A 24,535-nucleotide genomic window follows, 5' to 3' on the forward strand; every position below is an offset into this window, starting at 1 on the left:
TGTCTGGTAAAAAAGTCAGTGGCAAAGGAAAAATATAAGCATGGTCTTTGTGTCCAAAGGCACACAACAGTTTTCTTAATATATAATGGTTGCCTTACATTTTCACATTTAATTGTTTATAAATTTCAAAGGCACACTTATACCAACATGAGTTTTCTTCCTTGGCGTTTCCATTCTTCCTGATCCTTACACATCATCGAGATTTCTTCCTAATATCTGCTGTAAAATATTGTAATATGTGTTCATAATTTCAGCATCTTTTCTTTAAATTAGTTCTACAGTCTGAAAATATGCTTGGCTTTCACAGACTGGTTACACTGTGATCTTCTTCAGAAGACATTTTGCTTCAAGAGGCTGACTGAATTTACTTTAAACCAGTTAAGGCAATATTGTTTCATGAGAGCACACTGGAAACCAGAATTTATTGTATGTTCAGAAGCCACTCAATGAAATCCAGACCTCCTGTATAATGCTAAGCAGATGTCGTTGTGAACAAACAGCATGGGAGATCTCAGCCTTGTGAAAGGCAGCATCGAGGAGCTTGTCATGCTGGGGTTGCGGAAGCAGGCTTGTATTAGCTTCTTCTAAGCCTCATCAGTGGGTGCAGCTGTTCCTGTTTCCCACTTACGTATGAGAAACACCTCCTCCCTTGTCTAACTGAGCCCCCTTGAAAATAAAAACACAACGAATAAAATTCACAATCTGGTGGGAGGAAGATCCGATCTCTTCTGGTTGTTAGTGATTGCTTCAGTTATGGAGGGCATATTTTTTTTCTCCCCCATAAATATCAAGAGAGTTTCTTCAGTGTCAGCCGACAATATGTTGAGTTAGCTCAAATGTTTGGATTCTGATGTTTCTTTTAATTAATTTACCCAGAAATCAATTAAAGGAAGAAGCAAGAAAATGCACAAGCTACATTAAATCTGGTCCATTACCTTGAAATGCCATATCTCAGGGTAACATCTTCATGATTGTTTATTTTCTTAGAATTGTATTAATAGAAACCAATGCATCTTAATCTGCATTTGCCATGGCTTTACAGTAGGATCATGAAATAAAATACATGGTCCATTACAATTCAAGCCAAGCGCATGCAGTTTATATTGTAAGGAAATGATGGAGTTAAAAAAATCATATTTTTTTTAACTAATTTTCTTGTGTTTGTTTATCCTAAAATAGTAAACCTACCATGTGAGGAACATACAAATGCTGAGGAAATTATGGTGTGGAACAAATGTCTGATTTCTAAAAATGAAATTATAAAAGAACATACTACAGTTAACCCCACTGAGACAATGAAACAACCAATGTTAGAGAAAACAAGTGAGTGAAGATGAGTCAAAGTGACCATGCCTGAAGAGCTGAATGAATTAAGTACAATCATCTCTCCATGGGATCAATGTCCCTTCCTGTCAGACCCACAGGAGATGTCAAAAAAAAGATATCATATAACTTTCAAAGTCTTATAAAAGAAAAAAAAAGGTTTTGCTTAACAGAATTGTTAATGGTTTTAAATTATATTTAAAGGTTCTGAATAATTCCAGTGACATGCTCAGAAGGAATGATTGAAAACTCCTTAGGAATCATGATAACTTCAATTCTTGTCCATATAGATCATATTCTTTAAATAAGATATATCCTTTTAAGATAGTTGGTAGAGGAAGCTTCTCTATAAATTCTGGTTTGCGTAGTCTTTTTAGTCCCATGAGTCTCCGAATTCGTAGCCGACACAAATGCTTTAATGAGCAAGGGTTCTCTAAAAAAAAATAATAATAAAAAAATTAAAAAATATATATATACATATAGTATTATCAAAGAGACCAAGATGAGACTTTCTGTTGCAGAATAATATGGATATGCAATTTGGGGAACAAATATATTTATTATGAAAATCACAATATTTGTTCATCTTAAATAACATTACAACAGGTTGCTAAAGGAAGAACACGTTCAAAATGTTAACTATGGTTTTCTGCTCATTTTTAAAGACAGACTATAGAATGACATTTGTTTATTACTTTTGGGGATCTTTGTCCTGCCCATTTCCATTTAGACAAACTCTGCCCCAAGTTGATCCCATACCTCTGAAGTTGTTCTACCTATATATCATTTCAATTATAGGATTGGTTTCAAATTCCTGCCTCTATCATCTTTTGTACCTTACTAGTATTTTCAATTTCTCCTAAAATTTTAATATCAATTTACTTTAAGTACCAGACAAATGTCACCATTTCAGCTTTCTGTATTTTTATAAAAGCAGCACAAACTAGTAGATAAGAGGTCTGTCATCAGTCAGGAACACCTGTGCTCATGTCCCATTTCTGACCCAAAATGGTTGGTTGTATGACTCTGGATCAGACAATTTACCACTCAGTAACCTCTCTAAAACTTTGCATAAGTTGCAGAATATTTGCCAGGCAGCTCGGTGGTACAGGGCATAGAGTACTACTCCTAGAGTCAGGAAGACCTCAAGTTAAACTATAACTCCAGATACTAAATGTATGATCCTCGATAAATCATTTAACGTGTTTGCCTCAGTTTCCTCATCTGTAAAATGGGGATAATAGTAGCACCTAGCTCCCAGGGTTGTTGTTGAGGATCAAATGAAATAATCAAAGGGAAAAAATGAGGATCCAATCAAATTGGAAAGCAGAGTGCCTGGAACATAAGTGCTTTATGAATGGTAACTATTCTTCTTCTTAGATCTATTTTGGTAGAGTTTCATTTCTAAGAGTTCCCACAACATTAAAGTCCCAGACCTGAAGCCTCTAAAATATATTTACCACAATAAGTATAATTATATTGGCACATCCTTCTGGACAACCTAAAGTAATATCACCAGTCACCTTTGTATCTATCTTCGTAACTGTCCTAGCAACAGTCAAACATGTACGTTTTATTGAAATAAGGCTTTTCCCATGATTTGAATATAGAATGTAGACAGCCATTCTGAACAGTCATGACCTCTTCTTTTAGCATAAGGTAATCTTTGCTCCCTAACAAACCTGTTTTGTTACATTTAAATAGAACAACACTGACATCCAGTGGCCAGGTTACACTCATTGTAACTGCCTAATCCCAAATTGTTGAGGTAAAACTTTAATAGCCAATCTGAGATTTTGACACGCTCCACTGAGGCAAATTGCAATTCCCTTGGACTTCAGTAAATGCTTTTCATGAGCTGAAAAAGTCATTACTTGCTTTTTAACCTCCCAGTGATGAACATCCCTCTCAGTTTACCAACTAAGTTGGTCTTCAGACAACAAATTATATAGTCTGAGGCCAACCTTGGAACTGGAAGACTCTCTAGTTCTTCTAAGCTTGCCAGAGCTTCTGCTCCAATGGCAGAACCATCTGGAATCCAGTGTTACCTCGAAGCCATGCTGTGGCAATGGAGCAAATCTTTTATGGAGATGCTGAAGAAATACTTAAATCCTCCAAGGATCCATGACTCTGTTGGCTTCAAAACTCTCTGGAACAATGGAACTCATAATCTACCAGTTGGTGTGGCCAAAAAGGGGGAGGGGGATCATCATTTGATGACCAAATATCTGGTAATGAGACAGTTTGTGACCTGAACTGAGTTGATCCTCAGACAACAAATATACAGTCGTTTTACCTCTTGTTTGACCTGTACATGAAGCTCTATCATCTATGAAGGTTCTCCCAGACCTCAAATTCCATTGATATAAGCTTTAAGAATCAAGGACTTTCTCCATGTTGTGGTAAAGCAGCAGAGTAGGATTTTTATAAAGGCACTGAAGAGCTAATATATAAAAATTATTGACTTTTAGGATTGATGTTAAGGAAAGTTTCCTAATCATTAGACCCCTTAACAAAAGAAGGATGGGCTAACTCAAGAAGTGGTGAGTTCACCATACTTGGAGTTCTTCAAGAAGTGAATAAATTTTTCAGATATATTATAGTGGGAATTCCATTTTTGTAATGTGTTGGAGTAGACGGTTGCTAAGATTCCTTCCAAAATAAATTCTAAGTTTCTGTAATCTTATTTTTAGGTAAGATGTAATTTGTCTTTTGGTCCTGTAGAACCTTGAAGCTGCTTTTCCTCAATGCATCTGGGTTGTCCTTGGCTCCTGATAAAGGTACTGTCCTCAGCAGTTCTGGGACACTTGTAGCATGCCAATCTCCTTATTCCTCTCTGGGCTCTGTTCCTGACTCTCCTAATTTTATCTACCATGACACAGCAGCTTTTTTATCCTGGATGATGCTAGGCATAGAAGCCCCTTCCTCTGATTGGTTATTTATTCCCAGAACCTCCGTTTTAAGGAAAGTAACCAGGCCAGCCATGTTCACTTCTTTATTTCTCTCCTGACTCTGCACTTGATTCTCTGGATTTTCTCTGTCATACCTCCACATGGCACATTCTCCCACTCTTATCTCTCTCTTCAGCTTCCTCTTATATTTTATCTTCAACCATTAGAAGTGAAATTTCTTGAGGGCAAGAATTGTCTTTCCTTGTACTTGTATCTGTGTTTTCAGTGCTTAGCACAGTACCTGGTACATAGTTTTTCATTGTTCATTCTTCATTTAGAAGAGGACCAATGATATCAAGGGGTGATGTTTTGACTTGCCGGGAAGTTGGATTTGAGTGAAGCAGAATTGTCAAAGTTGTCAGCTTCACTGTCTCTTCCAGTGTAGTCCAGTGGCAAGACAAAATCTAAGATGACTGGCAATGGCCATTATAATGGCGATATAGTAGATGACCTTCATATCTTTGATGTCTGATCAGTCACCTTCATGGCCATTAGAACAAAATGTTCTCACTCACCCATTCAATCTTTACAAGGTTGGAGTAGATATCCCCCTAACTCACGGATGGGTTTGAGACTTGTTAGTTACCCTCAACCTGGTTTAGCCCATCTGCCAAGATGGTTTTACCAGGGTGTGCCTAACTACACGTGCTACAGTTTCTTGGAGTCACAGGGGAGAGTTGGATATCACAGGTGAAGGAGCAGCCCTGAAAAGGGCTCTGCAAGCTCTCCTACTGGAGGTGCTTGTCCTTCCTGAACATAGTAAATGCTTAATAAATGCTTTTGAATTGTCTTCTTTTGATCAAAAGAAAGTGGAGAGACTCAGGAAGAAGCTAGGGTTCTTTTCCTTCCCCACAAGTGATTCCTATATTAGAGGATTTATACCATAAGCTTCAGGATGGTTGAATTTCTAGAATCTGATAGTTTGTTATTTTATATATATATATACATATATATATGCATATATATTATAGTTGTTATTTTATTTTATTGACAGAAAATAATAATAACAATGATGACTGAGTTTCCTCAACCAATCTGGCTATCCTTCTGGCATAATGTCATTCCAGTTAATCCAATGCCTTTTAAATACATCTAAATCAATTAAAGTTTTTTGCACCTTTCATCTAAAGCCTATAATGGACTGACTCAAGTAAGAAGTGCTATAATCTAGTTAAGGCATCAGGGCACAGCATCTTGTCACATTAAGTAGTGTAGGCTAAATGATAGCTTAACTCAATCCACCCTCATTCTTACACATAGGAAACCTCTGAGCTATAGTGGGCATTTTAAAATTTTCAGGTATTTCTCTCTAGCTGGTTCTCCAGATGATCAGAAACATATATCCTCTCCACTTACTTAAATTCCTTGCTACCAGAATCCATAGATATGCAAATTTAAATTTACTTAATATAACAGGTTCTGTGACTGAAACAAAAATCTTAACCTCAATATTTTTGCTACCAATATTAATGCCCAAAAAGTTTGAATTCAGCTGAAGGCTATGATTTTCATTTTCAGGTTCCTTAAATGGTTAGGGCATGGTATCAGAAATGGTATCATATTTTCAGGAGTGGTATCATATTTTATTACTATTTAGCTCAACTAACAGAGCAGCTATGTGATGCACGATAGACTTTCACCTCTAAGAATAATTTATTCCTATTATGAAGTCCAAAGAATACTTAGTTAAAGTTAAAAATCTCATTTGTTTTTTATTTTTTTATCTTCAATATTTCAACGGACCTGTGATTTTATCAGCCTGAGCATTCCTTCCACTGGAGCAGATTGTGACCCTCCATGTTCTCTCATCCAATATGATTCTTGTCCACGGCTTTCCATAAATTCTCCAAAGAGGAAACTGCTCAGTGAATTGAAGGCTACCATATAGTTCTTTTGTTATTTTGGGAATACTAATCCATCATGTGACCTTCCAGTGTATTAGTCTTGATTCTCATTACATGACCACTTCTTCTTTTTGGTCATCTACATCCTTAATGGTTTTCATACCATTTCCTGCATTCAAGTCATTATTGGCAATATGATACAACTTGCTTCCCTTAAGAATGAATCTTTCCACTGTCCATCTTAAAAATATCAGGTTTCAAAGCCTAAAATTGTGTTCTTAAATTCCATTTAACTAATGCATGAGGAAGCTGCCAAATGCCACTTTTCAAATTAAATTATAATTTACTGTAAATCTTCTCACACTGGTAGACTTTTTCTTCTACTCTTTGTTTAGTCATTTCAGTCATATTTAATTGTTTACGACCTCATTTAGGGTTTTCTTGGCAGAGATAATGGAGTGGCTTGCCATTTCCTTCTCCAGCTTGTTTTATAGATGAGGAAACTGAGGCAAACAGAGTTACTATGACTTGCCCAGGATCACCTAGCTAGCAAGTGTCTGAGGCCAGATTTGAACTCAAGAAGATGAATCTTCTTATTTCAAGCCTAGAGCTCTACCTTCTACTAGTTATCCTAATCCTCCTTTTACTTTCTTATTACTAGATCTATGGTGGAGATTTTAAAATATACTTCACTATTATAATTCTACCTTGTGTGCTAGTTTTCATCTTAAAATCTTAAAAGTTTGTTGTTGGCATAAAAAAAATATTTTTTTTTGTTTATCCAAAGGCAAGGAAGAATCTTCATAAATAAAGCAATGACATCAGGCAGACAACTTATTGTATATATATCATAGTATAAAGAAACTTTAGAGTTGGAAGAGTATGAGATCATGTAATCTGAATTTCTTTCACCTCTTAGATGAGGAAACTGAAGCCTTTTGTTGTTGTTCAGTTGTTTTTCAATTGTGTCTGACTCTTCATGACCTGCTTTAGAGTTTTCTTGGCAAAGAAACTAAATGATTTGCCATTTCCTTCTCCAACTCATTTTACAGATGAGGAAACTAAGGGTTAATCCACTTACCCGGGGTCACACAGCTGGTAAGTGTTTGAGGTCACATTTGAACTCAGGTCTTCCTGATTTTACCCACTGCCCAAACTGAAGTCTAGATGTATATCAGACAATTGGAACAATTTCAGAGAGACAATGAAACTGACCCTCATATGGAGGAAAATGTTAAAACTAATAAAAGAGAACAGGAACATGCTTTAAAATGGTTAAAATCACAAAGCTAAAGAAATGAACTATCAAGGAAAGCATTAAGAAGCTATAATAGTAAGTCAGAATTGAGTTAAAACATATACAAATCTTAATTTAATTACAAATTTTAATTTTTACCTATTATTTGACGGATTTCTGGCCATTCTCTCTGTACTTCTAGCATAGACTTCAGCTTATCACACAGAGGGACATAATCCATATAATCTATTAAAATACGAATGACACGACCCACCAAGTGCTTCATCCAAGGAACAGTAATGAATTCACAGAACTGAAAGAATTTTAAAATTATACAGGTTAATCATTTTAGAGCACTGTATATAATCAAAGCAACTTATCTATAATGAAGTTACTCAAAAATATTCCCTCCCTTTTGTAGAAAACAAAAGTTCCAAGAAATGGGTTTTTTTTCATTTTTAAGTATAGTTGTAGAATCTTTCTTGTGATAAAATCAAAATAACTGGAAAATATTTTCTTATTTTCTTAAAACTATCAACCCAGAGAAATACGACTTGGTTTGAAATTATCTTGTTCAGTAATCAATGATAGAAAAATGTTTGCTTCTACTTTTCATCAATCTTTCATCCAATAACCTGGAGCCTATGTTTTTAGATATTTTCCAGTTCTTCTGCACTCAGTTTGATCCATCTCTAATTCAAAAGGTAAATTGGAACTTTATGTCATCTATTTTATATATTATTCTAGGTAGTATTCAAGTAATAGAAATGCCATCAGAACTATTGTTTTCTTAATTTATATGTGTGCAAGCTCTCCGTATTTATATAATATTGCAAAGCTTTTTTTTTTTAAGTAAGGGAAGAGTATGAGAAAACTTAAAGGGAAAAAAAGCAACTTACCGGGTTATCTTTTATTACACAAGATGTCCATCCTGGTAGAACATCTTCTTCAATCTCAGACCACACAAAGGAATTTCCAAAGATATCGCCATGCATGCAATCAAAGCACATCTCCACTTGGTAGCCATTATTCAGTAACAGTCTAAGCATTGCTTCATCATTCAAAGCATATTGAATGGCACTAGGGAATCTGGTATCATTCACGTGCATGAAGTAACAATTGACATTTGCTCCATGGGAGAGAAGCAATCTGACGATTTCGTGATTGCCAGCTCTCACTGCTACGAGGAGACAGTTCAGGGGATCTTGGTTTGGGTCTGCACCTGCAGCCAACAGAACCTCTGTGCAGAGGATGTCATTATTGGAAACGGCAAAATACAGTGCAGTCTTCCTTCCATCATCATAGTTCTCAGAAATGTGATCAGCCAGGAGAGAATTGACATCGAAATCATTTTCAATGAGTAATTCCAGACACTGAACATTTTGGCCTTCAGCTGCTGAATGAATGGGAGTTAACCCACTTTTTTGTATTGCATTTTTGGATGTTACTGGGATAAGGTATTTCAGAGCCCTGGAAGAGCAGGGGAAAAGCATTAAACATTCATACTGAATAGACTGAAAAAAAATTCTTCATAAACTCACTCAGGTTTAGCCAGTTCTTTTTTTCCCCTTTCTAAACTTATTTTGATACAAAACATTTTTTTTTTGATACAAAACATTTTAACTCCTGTGTATAGTCTTCCTAATCATTGTTGGCTTTTAATCTTCCTGTTCTAAAATGTCCCGGCTTTATTTTTGGTCTTGGATTCTTATTTCCTTAGAGGCTCTTCCAAGTTTCTCTGAATAATCAGCATTTATTTTAGGCTAAGAGAAGCGGCATAGTACTGGCTGCAGAGACAGCAGCCTTTGAAGACTTGGCTTCACATCCTGTCTCTTAATACAAGCTGGCTGTGGGACCATGAGTAAGTCACTTAACCTCACTCAAGCTCAGGCAACTCTCTAAGATTACAAATTAGAGAGAGTTGCTGAGTTGCATGAATAGAGGAAGTTTTCACTTGAGGGAATTTCCCAAGCCAATGAAGTTATAGGTCTGGATCTCCCCAAAATTTCCAAGTTGAACAATAAGGGTTATGAGTGTAAGCAACTAAGAAGTCCTTTAAGATTATAAAAAGGAAGGTCCAGTTTAGTTACCACATAATACTTTATTATTTATAATTAAAAATAAATTTATCACAAAATATAAATAAAAAAACATTACTTATTCTTAAAAATAACATTTTACTTTATCACATTAAACAACATGAGAGAGGGGAAGCTGGATAGCTCAGTGGATTGAGAGTCAGGCCTAGAGACGGGAGGTCCTAGGTTCAAATCCAGCCTCAGACACTTCCCAGCTGTGTGACCCTGGGCAAGTCACTTGACCCCCATTGCCTACCCTTACCACTCTTCAATCTAAGAGCCAATACACAGAAATTAAGGGTTTAAAAAAAAATAAACAACATGAGAAACCTCTGAAAAATAATATAATGGATGTGTATTCCCAGCATTCATGTGTTTTATAATAAATTACTAACCAACAAATGGTTTGACCAAAAAGGGAAGACTTTGCTTTTTCACTACAATTTCTATCAAATCAATCATGATCACTCATCATATGGTGCAGGGCTGCTAGGTGACACAGTGGATAGAGTACCAGGCTTGGAGTTCAAATTTAGCCTCAGACAAATATTTACCAGTTCTGTGACCCTGGGCAAGACCCTGTTTGCCTCAGTTTCCTCACTTGTAAAATGAACTGGACAAGGGAATGGCACATCACTCCAAGGAAACCCAAGTGGGATCATGAAGAGTTGGACATGACTGAAACAACTGAACAACAACAACAACAACAAAAAAAAAACAGTTTCTAGAGCAGGAGATAAATGGTTGTGAACCTCTCACACTTCACTATCTGCTTAGCTAAATCATGCATGAGTGGCATGATTAGGGATAACTTGTTTTCTTATGGCATCAAATTCAGAGATATCATGTGTGAATTTATGGACACTGGGATTAAATCCAAGTGAAAGCAAACAGCGTCTCATTTAATCTCATTTACTGTGGATTTAACCCTCAAATCTCAAAGTAGTGTAAACATATCCCTGGAGTCTTTGTCAGCAGAACATAAACTCTGGTAGGTCCTATCAAGGTAGAAAGGTTTTAAGTATAAACTCAGTGATGGACTGTATGCCAACGGTTTTGCCCCGTGATCAGCCTCGCTAACTTTGGAGAGTCCATCACCCGGCTGAAGAGTTACAATAATAAAATTTTCAACTATGTAAACTTGCAAAAACTGTCTGCTAAGGCATGGAGGGCTTGGGATCTCTTTTAGTACAGACAGTTTCCACACTGATGAGATTACATTTCTTTGAAGTTCTGAAGTACAGTGTGACTTGAGCAATCTGTAGCCAAATGGCTTAGTTAACTTGGTTTTTGAATCTTTGAGAAGTGTTCAACAGCTATCACGTGGTGGGTGGTTACTGTTGGTAATACTAGTATTTTACTGTTTGCTATAGAGGTTAATGACACGTTAAGTGATGAAAAAAAATCCCTCCAACTATTTGTGCAGATTATGGATGATTGAGTCTATAAAAAAGGAACATTTCAACCTACCTTCTTTATTACATATCTAATGTGGATTGGCCAATGTGCTATAAAGAAATCATCACTTTGAAAAATGAATACAAGGCATTGTGGGAAACCTTGGTAGAGTGGAGGGAGTTAAAGGACATGGGTTTAATCTTTTTCTAGATCTGTGATGACCCTTTGGAATGAAGTCACCTTTAAAAGTTTAAACTTTGAGCCTACCAGCAAACATTTCAGAAAAGGCTCCCTTAGCTTTTTGTTAATCAAGAAATAAGCAGATCTTCAGGAGAGAACCAACCCAACTTCTAAATGTGTCCTCTGGGCCTTCCTTACTCACAGGTAGTGTCCTTCATAGGCAGCTCGGTGAATGGGGAGGTGTCCTGATCTGTTAGGCACATTTCCACTTCCTCCATATTCCAACAAAAGAGAAATACAGTCAGGATTACCTCCTCCTGCTGCCTCAAACAACACAGATGCCCCATCATCCGCCAAAGCAAAAACATCACCACCTAGGATGAGATATTTGTCATGAAGATGTCTGTATAAAATTGGCAAAAATTCTTCTCTTAAAAATGGCCTATTTTCAATTTTCCTTATTTTATAGCTGTTAACCTTTAAAAAAAGGATAGCTCTTAAAGTCACTAAGGTATAGTTAGGTAAAATATGTATTTTAAAAATCGGATACATTTATGGTGTTGGAAAGAATCTTAGAAGTGATCTTGTCAATCCTACTATCCTCCCTCTCAAGAATAATACTGAGATATCCTATAGTAGGTCAGTATTCTAACAGATCTAGCTTCTCGATGTGCCTTTTCTATCCAATGATATAGACAGCAACCCGTCCATATCTGGCCATCCTGTATGAATGACTCTCATCCATGATGTCCCAAATGTCCACCAGAAAGAGTCTACAATATTCCTTAAAAAAATAAGCGGTAAATCTCAACTTTCCTCATTCATCTATCTAGTTAATAACCTCTGACACTGTCATTTGACAAATGTATGACATTTACAAGACGCTGTCCAGGGCTGATTTTCTGTGTACCTTTATGGATGAGATGCTCTAACACATCACAGTGACCATATTCAGCAGCGACACCCAAAGGTGTAATTCCGAATCCATCCCGCAGGTGGACGTTTCCTCCATTCTTTAGAAGCAGAGCAATGATATCCTTGCGTCCTTGTTTGGCTGCCTCATGCATCGCTGACCATCTTTTGATACAGGGCAGGTCAAGACTAGTGTTATGTTTAATCAGAAGAGATACCATGTCATAGGAACCTTTTCTTATAGCTTGAAAACAAAAAAGAATTCATATGGAATTTAATTGATCACTAATATTTTAACTTTCTATTTTGTATACTCAAAGTTACAATCAGAAGAAAAGACTGGATGATAGCTTGATGGCACTGTTTTAAAAGGGATTATTTCTCAGATTTGAGATGAACTCAGTGGTCTCTAATATCACTAAATTCTTTTTTTTCTATGAGCAACCACCTAAGGTGGCTGTTGGGTGTTGTTTTTTTTTTTTAAAACCCTTACTTTCCATCTTAGAATCAATACTATGTATTAGCTCCAAGGCAGAAGAACAGTAAGGGCTAGGCAATGGGGTTTAAGTGACTTGCCGAGGGTCACACAGCTGGGAAGTGTCTGAGGTCAAATTTGAACCTGGGATCATCCTGTCTCTAGTTTAGGCTCTTAATCTGCTCAGCCACCCAGCTGCCCCAGGTTATTAGGTTTTTGCTTGGAAGACTTAAGGAAGATTAAGGTTTTCATAGCGCATATCAATAGAGCCCAACAACTTTAGGACTCACAAGGGAAGCTGCAAGATTTCTACAAGAACATTATTTCTCCCCCTTGAGTTTATGCTAAGATTTTATGACTTTGTTTTGCAAAATGAAATATGTTCTGAATAAAACCACCAAATATTGGGGGGGATTGTAAGGTTAAGCTTTAATAAACATTCTAGAACTTTAAAAATGACTACTGATAAAGCATAAACACCTTGGGAAAAATCCATTTATCCTACTGCTGTTGCCTTTGCTCAAAAATTTTAAGGATTTCCTCTTGTGGAATTGCCTTCACAACGAACCTATGTGTTATCAATTAAAGCCTTTGCTAAGAGAGCAATGAGAATTTATTTTTCATATACTACATTAATTCTTACATCTGTGCCCTGGAATAGAAAGGCCCCAATTCCTATATATTAAAGGGAATTACTGTATAGTTCTACCTCTGAGTCCTGGGTCAGAAAAGTCTGCTGCTTTTTGCATTTTCTCTGTCCTTAAGAATCTCAAAGAATGTCTTCCCTTTTAACTAATTTGGTTAATAAATGAAGGAGAAAAGGTTTTGTTTTGGTTTTTTTCCCCTATGCATGTGTTCCTCATGACATGGAAATGAGGAGGGGTGGATAGTTTGATGGATCACCTCTTAAACAGCTATTTACTGATTAGAGATGCCTTGAGATATTAGAATGAGTTCCTAAAACTCTATTTATTGATTGGTCTGATCCAACGTCAGAGTCTCTGGTCATCGAGAAAGCTATTGACCTATATCATTTTATTGGCTTATGGTACTGGCCTAATCAATAGACTGACATAATCAATAAACTGATATTCTTACCCCAAAATCAGTCTCAAGATAATTTTAATCATAACAGAGCCCAAGAACTAACCAAGGAGAAATAAGTATACACAAGGAACATACATATGTACATATATTTATATTTTAAATTAATATTATGTATATTTATATTTTAAATTGATATTCTATGTATGTATTTATATATTAATATCTATTTGTCTCCATCTACACATATACTAGATAAGTATTAATTAATACATCTGACAAATTATTCTCCAAGAGGTAGAAATGACCCACAATTTATGTAACATGAGCACGGGCAGTCTGGGATTTTAGACTGGTTACTAGAGTTCTACAGAGAAAGTAATCAGAGTAAATCATTTGCGTGCTATGAAGTAAGGTTGGTCCTGGCCTGTTTTTTAGCATAGGAACACGTCTTATGAAGGCATCAAGGTTCCCAGTCCTTAATCCTAGTGTGTGACTTCTGTGATTTTCTGAGGCTTAAAATAGTGAACTTCTCATTCCAGGGAAAAGAGTATTTTGTCTGTAGTCTTATTGCTTCCAGTCTTTGTTCCCTCTAATCTATCCCTCAGGTATCCATCAAATTAATTTTTCTAACATACAGGTCTGATCACATCACTCTCCCTGATCAAAACCCTTTATCTTGTCTAAATCTTGTTTTAATATATTTGTTTGCATGTTGTTGACGCCATTAAACTGTGAGTTCTAGGAGAGTAAGGATTGCCTTTTGCCTTTCTCTACAACCCCAGCACTTAATACTGTTCTTGGCAAGAAGTAGACACTTAATAAATGTTTACTGATTAATGATATCTGTTAGATTATAAATCCTTTTGCCTGGCATTTAAGGCCCTCCAGAGTCTGGGTCCAACCTAATTTCCTGCTGAGTTTTATACTTCATATATCCAACCAAACTAGACCACTAGCAGTTAGCCAATCTCGTCCTGACCTTTTCTGCTTCTGCACTTTTTACGTGGATCATGCCCAGTGCACTTTGTTTCCTTCCTTATCTGTACCAGTTGAAATTTTTTCTTCAAAGAGATTAGCAACCTCTCCTTTGACATTTTCCCTGATCCTTTCAACCTAAAATGATTTCTTCTTACTCAATTTTTTTTATGATACATTCTTTGGATCTTTTTTTGCTTTTAATATTATAACATATTTAAGAACACATTTTGGAGTAGCTAAGTGGCACAGAGAACAGAGACTTGGAGCTGTATGACCCTGGGCAAGTCACTTAACTTCAAGTGTCTAGCTTTACCACTCTTCTACCTCAGAACCAATACTTGTAGCAATCCTAAGACAGAAAGTAACAGTTAAAAAAAAATACATTTTTTTCTGTCCCCTTTTGCTTATAAGCTCCATGAGGGCAAGTACTATGCCACTTTTCATCCTTGTTTACCAATGCCTAACAGTGCCGTTTATGGCTGTGTGTATAATATATAGGCCTATATATTTTGCCATAATATTTTGCACAGATATGTAATATATGTTTTTTTACATATACGAAATTGAGATTTACAGTTTCATATAGGATATTCTTATTGTCTTTTGCTCTGTGTATGGAAATGCTCTTTTTTGATGTTTAAGTTCAGAATAAAATAAGAACATTTGAGGAAAGGAAGAATAATTTCACCTGGGAAGATTGGGGGAGATTATATGAAGGAAATATCTGTCACCTCTCATCTTTATCTTTTTGAAAAAGATAAATAGTCAGGAAAACACAGATGATAAAGGAATAGGTTTCATGAAAAAAGTCAACATGATATCATGGCTAATGAGATGTTGAGTTCACGAGATACCTAATTATCTAGTTTGGATGGAATATAGCATCTATGAGAGAATATAATGTGAAATATAACATTATTTTTTAAAATAATTTCTTTCTTTCCTTGATTACATGGAAAAACAATTTTTACCTTTGTGGTTTTTTTAATTTGAGCCAAAATCTTACCCTTCCTCCTTTTCTTTTCCTCCTCTGAAAAGGCAAGCAATCTGATATAGATTTTACATGTGTAAGAGTGTCAACATCTTTCCATTTTAGTCATTTTGTGAAAGAGAATTTAAACAAACAAAAGAAAAGTGAAGAAACAAAGTGAAATATAGTATGTCTCGGTCTGCAATCAGACTCCATCGTTTTTTTCTCTGGAGGTAGTTGTTTGTTTTACATCACGAAGCCTTGGTGAAATAAGATTCTAAGAGTAGGTTGGAATCCGATTTAGGCCAGGCGAATGCATTTGTATTTTATCCTGCAAGTGATAGGGAGCTTCTGAAAGTTTATGGGCAGGATACTGAGAGGGTCAGATTTGTATTCCAGTGAGATTACTTTGGCAGCTGTGTAAAGGATAGACTGTAGAGGAAACTACAAGCATGGAGACCAATTAGGAGATAAATGATGTTAAAGACCTGACTGATGGGAGTTCTAGTGAACGATGTGGAATTAACATGACTTGATAAATGACTGAATATATGGGGAACAGAGTAAAAAAGTAAAAATTCAGGTTATGAATCTGGATAATCGAAACAATGGTGGTACCCACAACAGAAAGAAGAGAGCTTGCAAGAAGAGCATGTTTAAATGGGAAAAGGAAGAGTTCACTTCAAAACTGTTGAGTTTAAAGTTCCATGAGCATACTCAGGGGGAGATATCCAACAGGCAGTTCATCTAGTCTGATCTTCTCATTCTACAGATGAAATAACCAAATCCCAGAGACCTTGTCCACAGTCATAGACTTAGCTAGCAAAGAGCAGAACCAGGATTTGAACCCCAGATACTATCCAATTCTCTTTCCACAGAGCTGGGGAGGCTAAGCTAAACCTAGAGGTACTGCTACCTATGCTTAAGCTGCCTTGAACTATTAATCTCAAATGTAAGATTTAGAGAAGCTATTAATTTAGAGAAGCCTTAATCATTTGCATCAGAATTTGCCTATTCTAGCTTCATAGGGAACAAGAAAACATTTATCAAGCATTCCTGAGAAATGGGTACAAATTACAGGAAATGCAATGCAACTTTATGGAATCTATAACAGCAGCACTTTAAGAAAGTTTACTAAGTGCAGAAGACAATATAAATCCCTTTCATTTAAATAATGAATAGAGTTTAAATCTTTCTTTAGCTACCTTCTTATGTTAAATAAAGTCAAGTCCTTTGGCCCTTCTCATTTTAAACCTTTAATAATTTTAGTTGGTCTCCTTTGGACTCCCTCCAAATTCTCCATATCGCTCTTCAGTGGCAGGTCCTAAACTTAGTTACACTAAGTTCTTGCCAGGAACATGTGCATCTTGGGAGCTCAAGCAGTTGTTGATAAGGCTGGCTTTAGAATCTGGGAAATGATTCGAAAAGGTTATTCTTATGGAGGCAATGCTTTCCTACCCAGGCAAACAGGGACAAAAATTCCCCCACACTGAAAGATAAATTCGTTTCTCACTTTCCTCTCAAACAATTTAGAATCTAGAAAAATGACTTAAATAAATATTCTTTACCAACTCATTATACCTATTAATCCTTCCTACTTAAGCTAACTAAGGCTTCTTAATATTATCTGTTCCTGTCCTGAAAATTCTTCCCTTAAAGCATGTGTGTGTGTGGGGGGGGTGTTTTAAGGTGTGGTGAAGAAAAGAGATTCATGCAATATATTCCCATAAGGCCTTTAGTAAGATTCCCTCTCCTCAAATATAATAAAAAAGTGTAGTCATTGTTGTTCAATTGTTTCTGATTCTTCATGACTCCATTTGGGATTTTCTTGGCAGAACCACTGGAGTGGTTTACCATTTCCTTCTCCAGCTCATTTTACAAATGAGGAAATGGAGACAAACAGGTTCAAGGGACCTGCTCAGTTTCACACAGCTAGTAAATGTCTGAGGTCAGCTTAGAACCCATGAAAAAGAATTCCTGATCCAGACCTTAACACTCTATCTATTGTGCCACCTAGCTGCTGAAGTCATTAGAGCAGAGTAGTATATAAAAGTTGTTATTTGCCCCTTTAGATACAAAAAATACATTTAGAACTAGAGAAAGGGGTTTATAGCCTTTGATTTTGGTATGTGTAGCTCATGTTTTCAAATGTTCTGAATAATACAATTCCTAAAAGAAGGTGGTTGAAAAGTGTCTAAGGAGCACAAAATTAAGTAAGCTAAGAATTGTGAAAAATTTTATGTGTGTGTGTGTGTGTGTGTGTGTGTGTGTGTGTGTGTGTGTGTGTGNGTGAAAAATTGTGTGTGTGTGTGTGTGTGTGTGTGTGTGTGTGTGTGTGTGTGTGTGGTTAAGACTGGAGTTCTGAAGATAGGTTGGGTGTAGATATTTAGATTTGTGAGTTATCCTCAAAGAGATGATTATCTGATCAAAGATTGAGAGTTGAAGGAACTCTGGAGGTCATTCAATCCAACTCCATTATTTTATAGTTGAGGATACTGATGTCCAGAGAAGATATGATTTTCCCTAATGTCATATGGGCTATAAGAGGCAGACCATGAAATTCAAACTCATATCTCACTCAAAACAGAAGTTATAGATTTGGATAATATTAGAAAGGGAGAGTAGAGAAAAAGACATAAAGGAGGCTAAGGAGAGAGACTTGGTGGTAAGTTACAAGACGTCAGACCTCCATACATGATAAAGAGCTCATTTATTCTAAAGAAACATATATAGAGCCTAAACTTGATTTTATTGGGCAAGGAATCCTAGCATTATTCCCTACTTCTTGGTCAGATTCAGTAAATCCAGCCCCTTTTATCTTGGCAACTGAGGCAAATCACACAATAGTAAATTAATGATAAATTAGAGAGTAAGCTACAAAGTAAACTTTGCCTACCTGGCTTCAAGCATAAATCCACCCAACCCATACACAGGAAGAATTATCAAAAAGAGATGGAGGGTAGCTAGTTATCAAAAGGCACCGGCACTAGCAGGGAAGAAGATGGATTTTGGAAAGCGATAGTTACCAGTCAAACCATAATTAGTATGGAGGAAACAGGGCTCTGCCTTGGGCACTGCCATGGGAGCGTGCTCTTCCCCAGTTTGAACATCATATTTGTTTTTTATATTGGAGTCATCTGACTATATGCCTTGCAACTGACCCTGGTCTTCTACCTTGTAAAAATAATATCATCCTTATAACCTCAAGTAGATACCCAATATGGTACCCCTTTTGTGATGCTCCAGAGTTACCCAACCCACCCTCTTCCTGAAGAGATTATCCCATCACCACTATCAGTACCCTGCCCTGTGCTGTGTCTTTCCTTTCCTCTCCATCTCATTCCCTTTCCACATCTTCCCAAATTCCCTCCTTCCCTGGCCCTCTTCCACAGAATTTACAACAGAGGCATTTAGGGCTCTGGTTACTGGGTGAACACATTCTAGTAGAGACCATGAACGTTACATAGATTTCTTTAGCAATTAACCAAAAGTTATTTAAGCACCTATATGCTTAAAGAAGCCATTACCAAGTAGAAGGGGAGTTTCTCCTTTGAGGTTTTTGGTGTCAGGCCACACTCCCTTTTCCAGCAGAGTTCTTACATTTTCCACCAGACCAGAATTGATTGCTAGAGTTAATGGTGTTTCTCCATCACAAGTATTGTATTCCCAAAGAGTTTTGTAGGATGCTGAGACAGGAAAAACATCATGTGGAATGATGAAAATATCAACAAGAACAATACATACAATTGTCACAAATCCCAACATTTTACCACATTTGTACTCTGCTTTAAACTTATTTCATTATTTATTTTCAAAATTATTAGTATGAGCCCTTTGTTGGACATGGTGATATTATAATTCTCTGGTTTTCCAAATGAGAAATATTTTCTACAAATCAGAAATTTTCTGAGCAAATATGCCTACAAAAATGCAGAGGAGATATGAACAAGGTCTAAAAAATATCATTAACTGTATTAATAGCAAACAGATTCATTCACTGAGTGAACAATCAACAAATCAACAGATTTTTTTATTGAACACTTAATTGTGCTCAGAGTACCATATAATAAATCCCAGAAATCTAGATCCAACAAATACCCTTCACACTTAAAAGATTTAAATTTAGGATGAAACAAAAAAAGGAAATCCTACATTAAATGATAAATGTATTGCATATCTCATCATTCTAAGAAGCAATATAGTTTGCAAAAAAAAATTCAAATTATTTTATGGATAACATCCTTAATGGATTGGCATGGCCAAAGAATTACTTCCCAAACAGTGAATCTACTGATGATAAGCCTCCTTGTCCTTAAAGTAGGCTGGTCCTCAAAAAGTAGGCACAGATTGTCACTGAAGTCTTTTTAAGCATAGTATGCTGGAAGCCAGCCAGCAGCTCAAGGGGTCTGGAAAGGTGTATGGTTTAGGTCAGTGATGGGCAAACTTTTTAAAGAGGGGGCCAAAGGAAAGGAAATGCTCATCTGTCAGCATCTGGTCTGCAGGCCGTAGTTTGCCCTTCACTGGTTTAGGTGAGAAAGAACAAAGCAGAAACTGGGAACCGTCAATCTAACATGTTAGCTCATGACTATTCCAATAGCCCCTGAGCTTGTGCTTTATTTTATACATTTTTTCTACAAAGTACAGTTGAAATCAAAGCTGTATAGAACTCAAGGTTATAAAAATTACATCGCAGTTGGCATATGACACGCAGATTTTTTCTTATGTAGATTATGCTCAGATGAGACAGTGCTCAAGGTTAAAGAATGATCCCTTAAGATTGTGGGAAACAGCTCGGGGTGGGAAGGTACTAAAGTGAGAATGGAACTTGCTTGGACCTGCCATGCAGTGTCCTTGGGACGTTTGAAGCAGAGAGAAAAAGATACAAGCAATTTCTGCTATTTTCTGCTATTTCTGCAAAGGGAAAGGGCTGTTAACTCATTAAATGCTGGTTTACTATAGAGTACTTAGGGGCTTTTTATAGGACTTGAGGCTATCCTAAAAATCTAGATTATAATACTTTCAATCATAAAAAGTGTTGATCAGAAGGGATTCACAGAGAGGGGACAGATTGGGTAAATCATCCATCCTGTGGCCTGAAAATCAGGCCACAAGAATCAGCACAGGGATTTGCCATCTGTATTGACCTTGATGGAACCCTGATAAAGACCCTATTTCTCTGAGTGGCTCTCGTTAATAGTAGAACTACCAAACATTTTTAGTTTTCCATGGACATTAAGCAGAATAAGCAATGCAAAGAATTCACTGAAGAAATGCCTAATTGAAATAAGAAGATGGACCTCTCACATAATAAAATTTAAGAATAACTGAAAAACTACTCATGCCTTCCACAAGTATCTTCACAGTCAAAATAACTCAAAAAAGGATCTCAGTTTATTGGTGAACTCTTGGTGGTGAATTGAGAAGGATGTGGACAACAACTGAACAGGATAAGCAGACATGGATGTGTTGTGATCCACATCATTGCAGGAAATACCTACACAGAAGAGATCATTGATCCATTGGGAAATAGACTACTATATATCCATAATGGCTTATTGAGGTTTGGGATACGTTTTTGTCCCTTCAATAAACAAGTCTCTCATAATAGTCTTGGTGCCACGGTCAGAGATGGAATGCTGAAATGGAAAGACATGCCATTCTCCAGATGTCAATTCTTATGTCCTTAGGTTAAACTCTGACTTGAACAGCTCCTCCAAGAATTGATTTTCTCAAATTCTAGATGCCACCATTCTGTTTTTCTTTGTAGTTTATTATTGTTATTTTTCACTTTTTAAAACCCTTACCTTCTTAGAATCAGCACTAAGGCAGAAGAGTGATAATTGGGGGTAAGTGATTTGTCCAGAGTCACACAGCTAGGAAGTTTCTAGAGGCCAGATTTGAACCCAGGACCTCCCATCTATAGGCCCTGAGCCACCTACCTGCCCCTATGGTTTATTTGTAATCAAGGATGACAACTATAACTTTTTTCAATCTTGTTTTAGGTTAACTGGAAATATTTGGTTCACTTACCATCCAGAACGATTTCAAGTATTTGCTGAACAGGTTGAACTACAGCCTCATGAAGTGGGAACCATCCATTGTCATCAGCTTCATCCAAAGCATATTTATATTTCACATAGTCCTGAAGCTCAAGTATTTGGCCTAAATTAAATATATATAGATTGTAAATTTCAGTTCTTAGTATAACAAATTTTCCTTTCTAGTACTCTGTGAATAATGTGTATATATACCTTTTTTGATGGCCTCTACCAGTTTTCTGTTCTCAGCACTTAGGGGTACAAACCTACTAGGGAAAGATAATAGCTGTTATTATACTTCAAGGCACTTAATATTTTAATTTTCCAGTGATTTCTACCCACGTAGTTTTATTCAGACCCTATAGGAAATGCACAAATATGAGGCAAAAGTACTTTTATTCTTCAGATCTGTAGAAAATAGATTTTAGAGTAGATTTATTATGATATTGGACTATTAGTGGCAATGACATAGCACAGATGGCATACTTTATCTTAGAAAACAGTTCTATGTAATGCAAAATAAAACAGAGAATTGAAAACTGCCATATGAAAGTCAATCAATTCCATTGATCATGCTAACTACCTGCCACAGATGTCTTGCTCAAAATTTAACTAATAAAGGAAAATGTAGGTAGTTATCTTCATTTATTGATCATTATAGATTGTGATGTAGTTTAAAATATTGATTTTTATTGTAAAAAATCTATATAATTACCAATTATACATTTAACTTTGACCTCGGCAGATCTTGCTCAAATGGGAACATAAAGCTCACTCTGCAAAGTATTTTAAACTAACGGATATAAAAAACAAAAATTGCATTTGCTGAAGATATTCCTAGTCTAACAATAACTTTGCCCAAAATGTCATAATCTTTGCTCTCTTGGCCCTTCCTATTTCTTATCTTTAAACTGAAATAATATGTTTTATAAAACTTTCATTAACTCTATTGAGAAAAAAAGCATCTTTTAGGAACAAAGGTCATGAATGTCTTTATTGTACAGGAACAAAGCAGAAAGGGGAAAATATATATTTTCAGATATGCTTAAGTTGTTCAGTGCAATCATTTTACAACTTAACTAAGGAAATAATTGATGTACTTTAAAAAGCTTATGTGAATGTCAGCTATCTTTATAGGAAAGCCATTATGATATAGGGAAAACCATATTGGACTTGAGCCAGAGGAGACTTGGGTTTGAATCCCACCTCTTACACTCATTAGCTATGTCAGATATTCTGCCTGAACTTCAGTTTCCTCATCTGTCAAATGGAGATAATAAAACCTATAGCACCAATCTTTTAAAATAAGATAATGAATGAAGTACTTAGCAAACCTTTAGTCATGGCATAATCGTTAGGGACTATTTCAGTCTCAAGTGTACAAAATAGAGCCTCATAAGTTTCTGAATTAAAAGATTCTAAATGCTAAATTTTGTCAGATAGAATATTTTGTAATGAGCAAGTGCGAAAAATGTTTATACTGTTTCAAATATGACAACTTCTGCTAACATCAAGTTTCAACATGTATATTTTTATTTAATTTGATTATTTAATGGCACTTATAAATACTGTGGTTTACATGGTACTTTATATGGTATTTTATATTTTGAGAAAGACTAAGAGTTAATTTATTCATTTAACCAATACTTTACACTGTGAGTCTCACAATTTTGTAGAGGAGGAAATCATACCAAGAAGCTGACAAGCACATGGATTGTGCAGGGATACAGTAATCAGTAGCAGAATGGGCATGAGATATCACCTACCATCTTCAATACCATCTAAGAATTGGTCACCCAAGAAATATGAGTATATAATTTCCCACTTGATTTTATGTCCTTTTAAGTTCATGTGATTTTAGAAAGAACAATTGTACATTTAGGCAATTCGTCTAGAAAATTCTCATGGGTTTATAGAAAGATGAGATTTGTGGATTTAATGGGCTTAGAAAAATATTTAAAGAATAGGATATTAGAACATTTAAAATATCTAGTGCCTTATATTATTTTGACCTGTGCAAATAGTAATTTGCTTTGCTTGACTATTTATTACAAGGATTTTGCTTTTCCTTTTCTTTTTCTTATTTCCAACATAGAGAGAAGTATGTGGGAAAGAAAATTTATTTTTGTTTGCTGAAAAATAATAAATTTAATTTTAAAAATACACTACTACACTAAATGATAACTTTAGACCAACTATTAATAATATGGAATTAAGTATTGATCAATGATACATGTAAAACCCAGTGGAATTGTGTGTCGGCTAAGGGGGGGTAGGGGGCTTGGGGGAGAGGGAAATAACATGAAATGTGTAACTATGGGAAAATATTCAAAATAAAAATTAAAAAAAAATACGCTACTGCTACCTCCAATCTTGATAAGGTCATGAGTGAACAAATCTAAAAACTGAAGTAAAAATCATATATGTATAACCCAGTGGAATTGCTTGTCAGCTTCAGGAGGGAAGAAGAAAGAGCAGGGGGCAGGGATCATGAATCATGCAACCATGGAAAAATATTCTAAATTAAAAAAAATTTTTTTTAAATACAAAAATAAAAACTGTAGTAAAAATTTTTTCTTGGATGAGGAATAAGGGAAGATTCTCCAATTTAGTTTAAAAAATGAATGATATTCTTATAAACATATCTTATGAGAATATTTCACATTCTCAGAAAAAAATACACACAGGGGCAGCTGGGTAGCTCAGTGGAGTGAGAGTCAGGCCTAGAGACAGGAGGTCCTAGGTTCAAACCCGGCCTCAGCCACTTTCCAGCTGTGTGACCCTGGGCAAGTCACTTGACCCCCATTGCCCACCCTTACCAATCTTCCATCTATAAGACAATACAACGAAATACAAGAGTTTAAAAAAAATACACACACACACACACACACACACACACACACACATATATATATATCAATATATATATATATATATATATATATATATATATATATCATTAGTATATCTTAAAATCTCAATTCCTGTAACTTTTACCTTTCAGGATAAAGTTCTTTTTTGTTAGTTTCAATGGATTCTTGAATGCTAAGCTGAATTTCATAAGCTGTGAGATGATCTTCATCAAAGTCTTCATTTTCCTCCAT

The 24,535-nt window shown here is 35.9% G+C and overlaps 1 protein-coding gene across 2 annotated transcripts; it reads right to left on the reverse strand.

Moving 5' to 3' along the window:
* Nucleotides 1-558: 558 nt before the first annotated feature.
* On the reverse strand, nt 559-24,535 carry ASB15 (ankyrin repeat and SOCS box containing 15). Of its 2 annotated transcripts, none has more exons than XM_044678218.1 (9): nt 24,429-24,535; nt 21,645-21,697; nt 21,424-21,555; nt 18,921-19,079; nt 11,922-12,167; nt 11,214-11,385; nt 8,255-8,825; nt 7,515-7,668; nt 559-1,756 (listed from the first exon to the last, which is right to left on the reverse strand). In XM_044678218.1, the coding sequence occupies exons 1-9, from the start codon at nt 24,533-24,535 to the stop codon at nt 1,584-1,586; spliced, it is 1,767 nt and encodes a 588-aa protein (XP_044534153.1). In that variant the 3' UTR covers nt 559-1,583. The 2 variants fall into 2 exon arrangements, with proteins under 2 accessions (XP_044534153.1, XP_044534151.1); XM_044678216.1 differs by having other exon boundaries at nt 21,645-21,700.

This window comes from Gracilinanus agilis, chromosome 5 (genome assembly GCF_016433145.1).
Source record: "Gracilinanus agilis isolate LMUSP501 chromosome 5, AgileGrace, whole genome shotgun sequence".
Classification (NCBI taxonomy): domain Eukaryota; kingdom Metazoa; phylum Chordata; class Mammalia; order Didelphimorphia; family Didelphidae; genus Gracilinanus; species Gracilinanus agilis.

Bases quoted from the DNA above. Each gene is read 5' to 3' on its own strand.
- ASB15 (XM_044678216.1), bottom strand. From the start codon at position 24,535: ATGGAGGAAAATGAAGACTTTGATGAAGATCATCTCACAGCTTATGAA. The intron at 11,386-11,921 runs GTACACAGAAAA...ATCTCATCCTAG, and splicing joins AGAGCATCTCATCCATAAAG to GTGGTGATGTTTTTGCTTTG. The intron at 8,826-11,213 runs GTGAGTAAGGAA...CTGCTCTTCCAG, and splicing joins GCCTATGAAGGACACTACCT to GGCTCTGAAATACCTTATCC.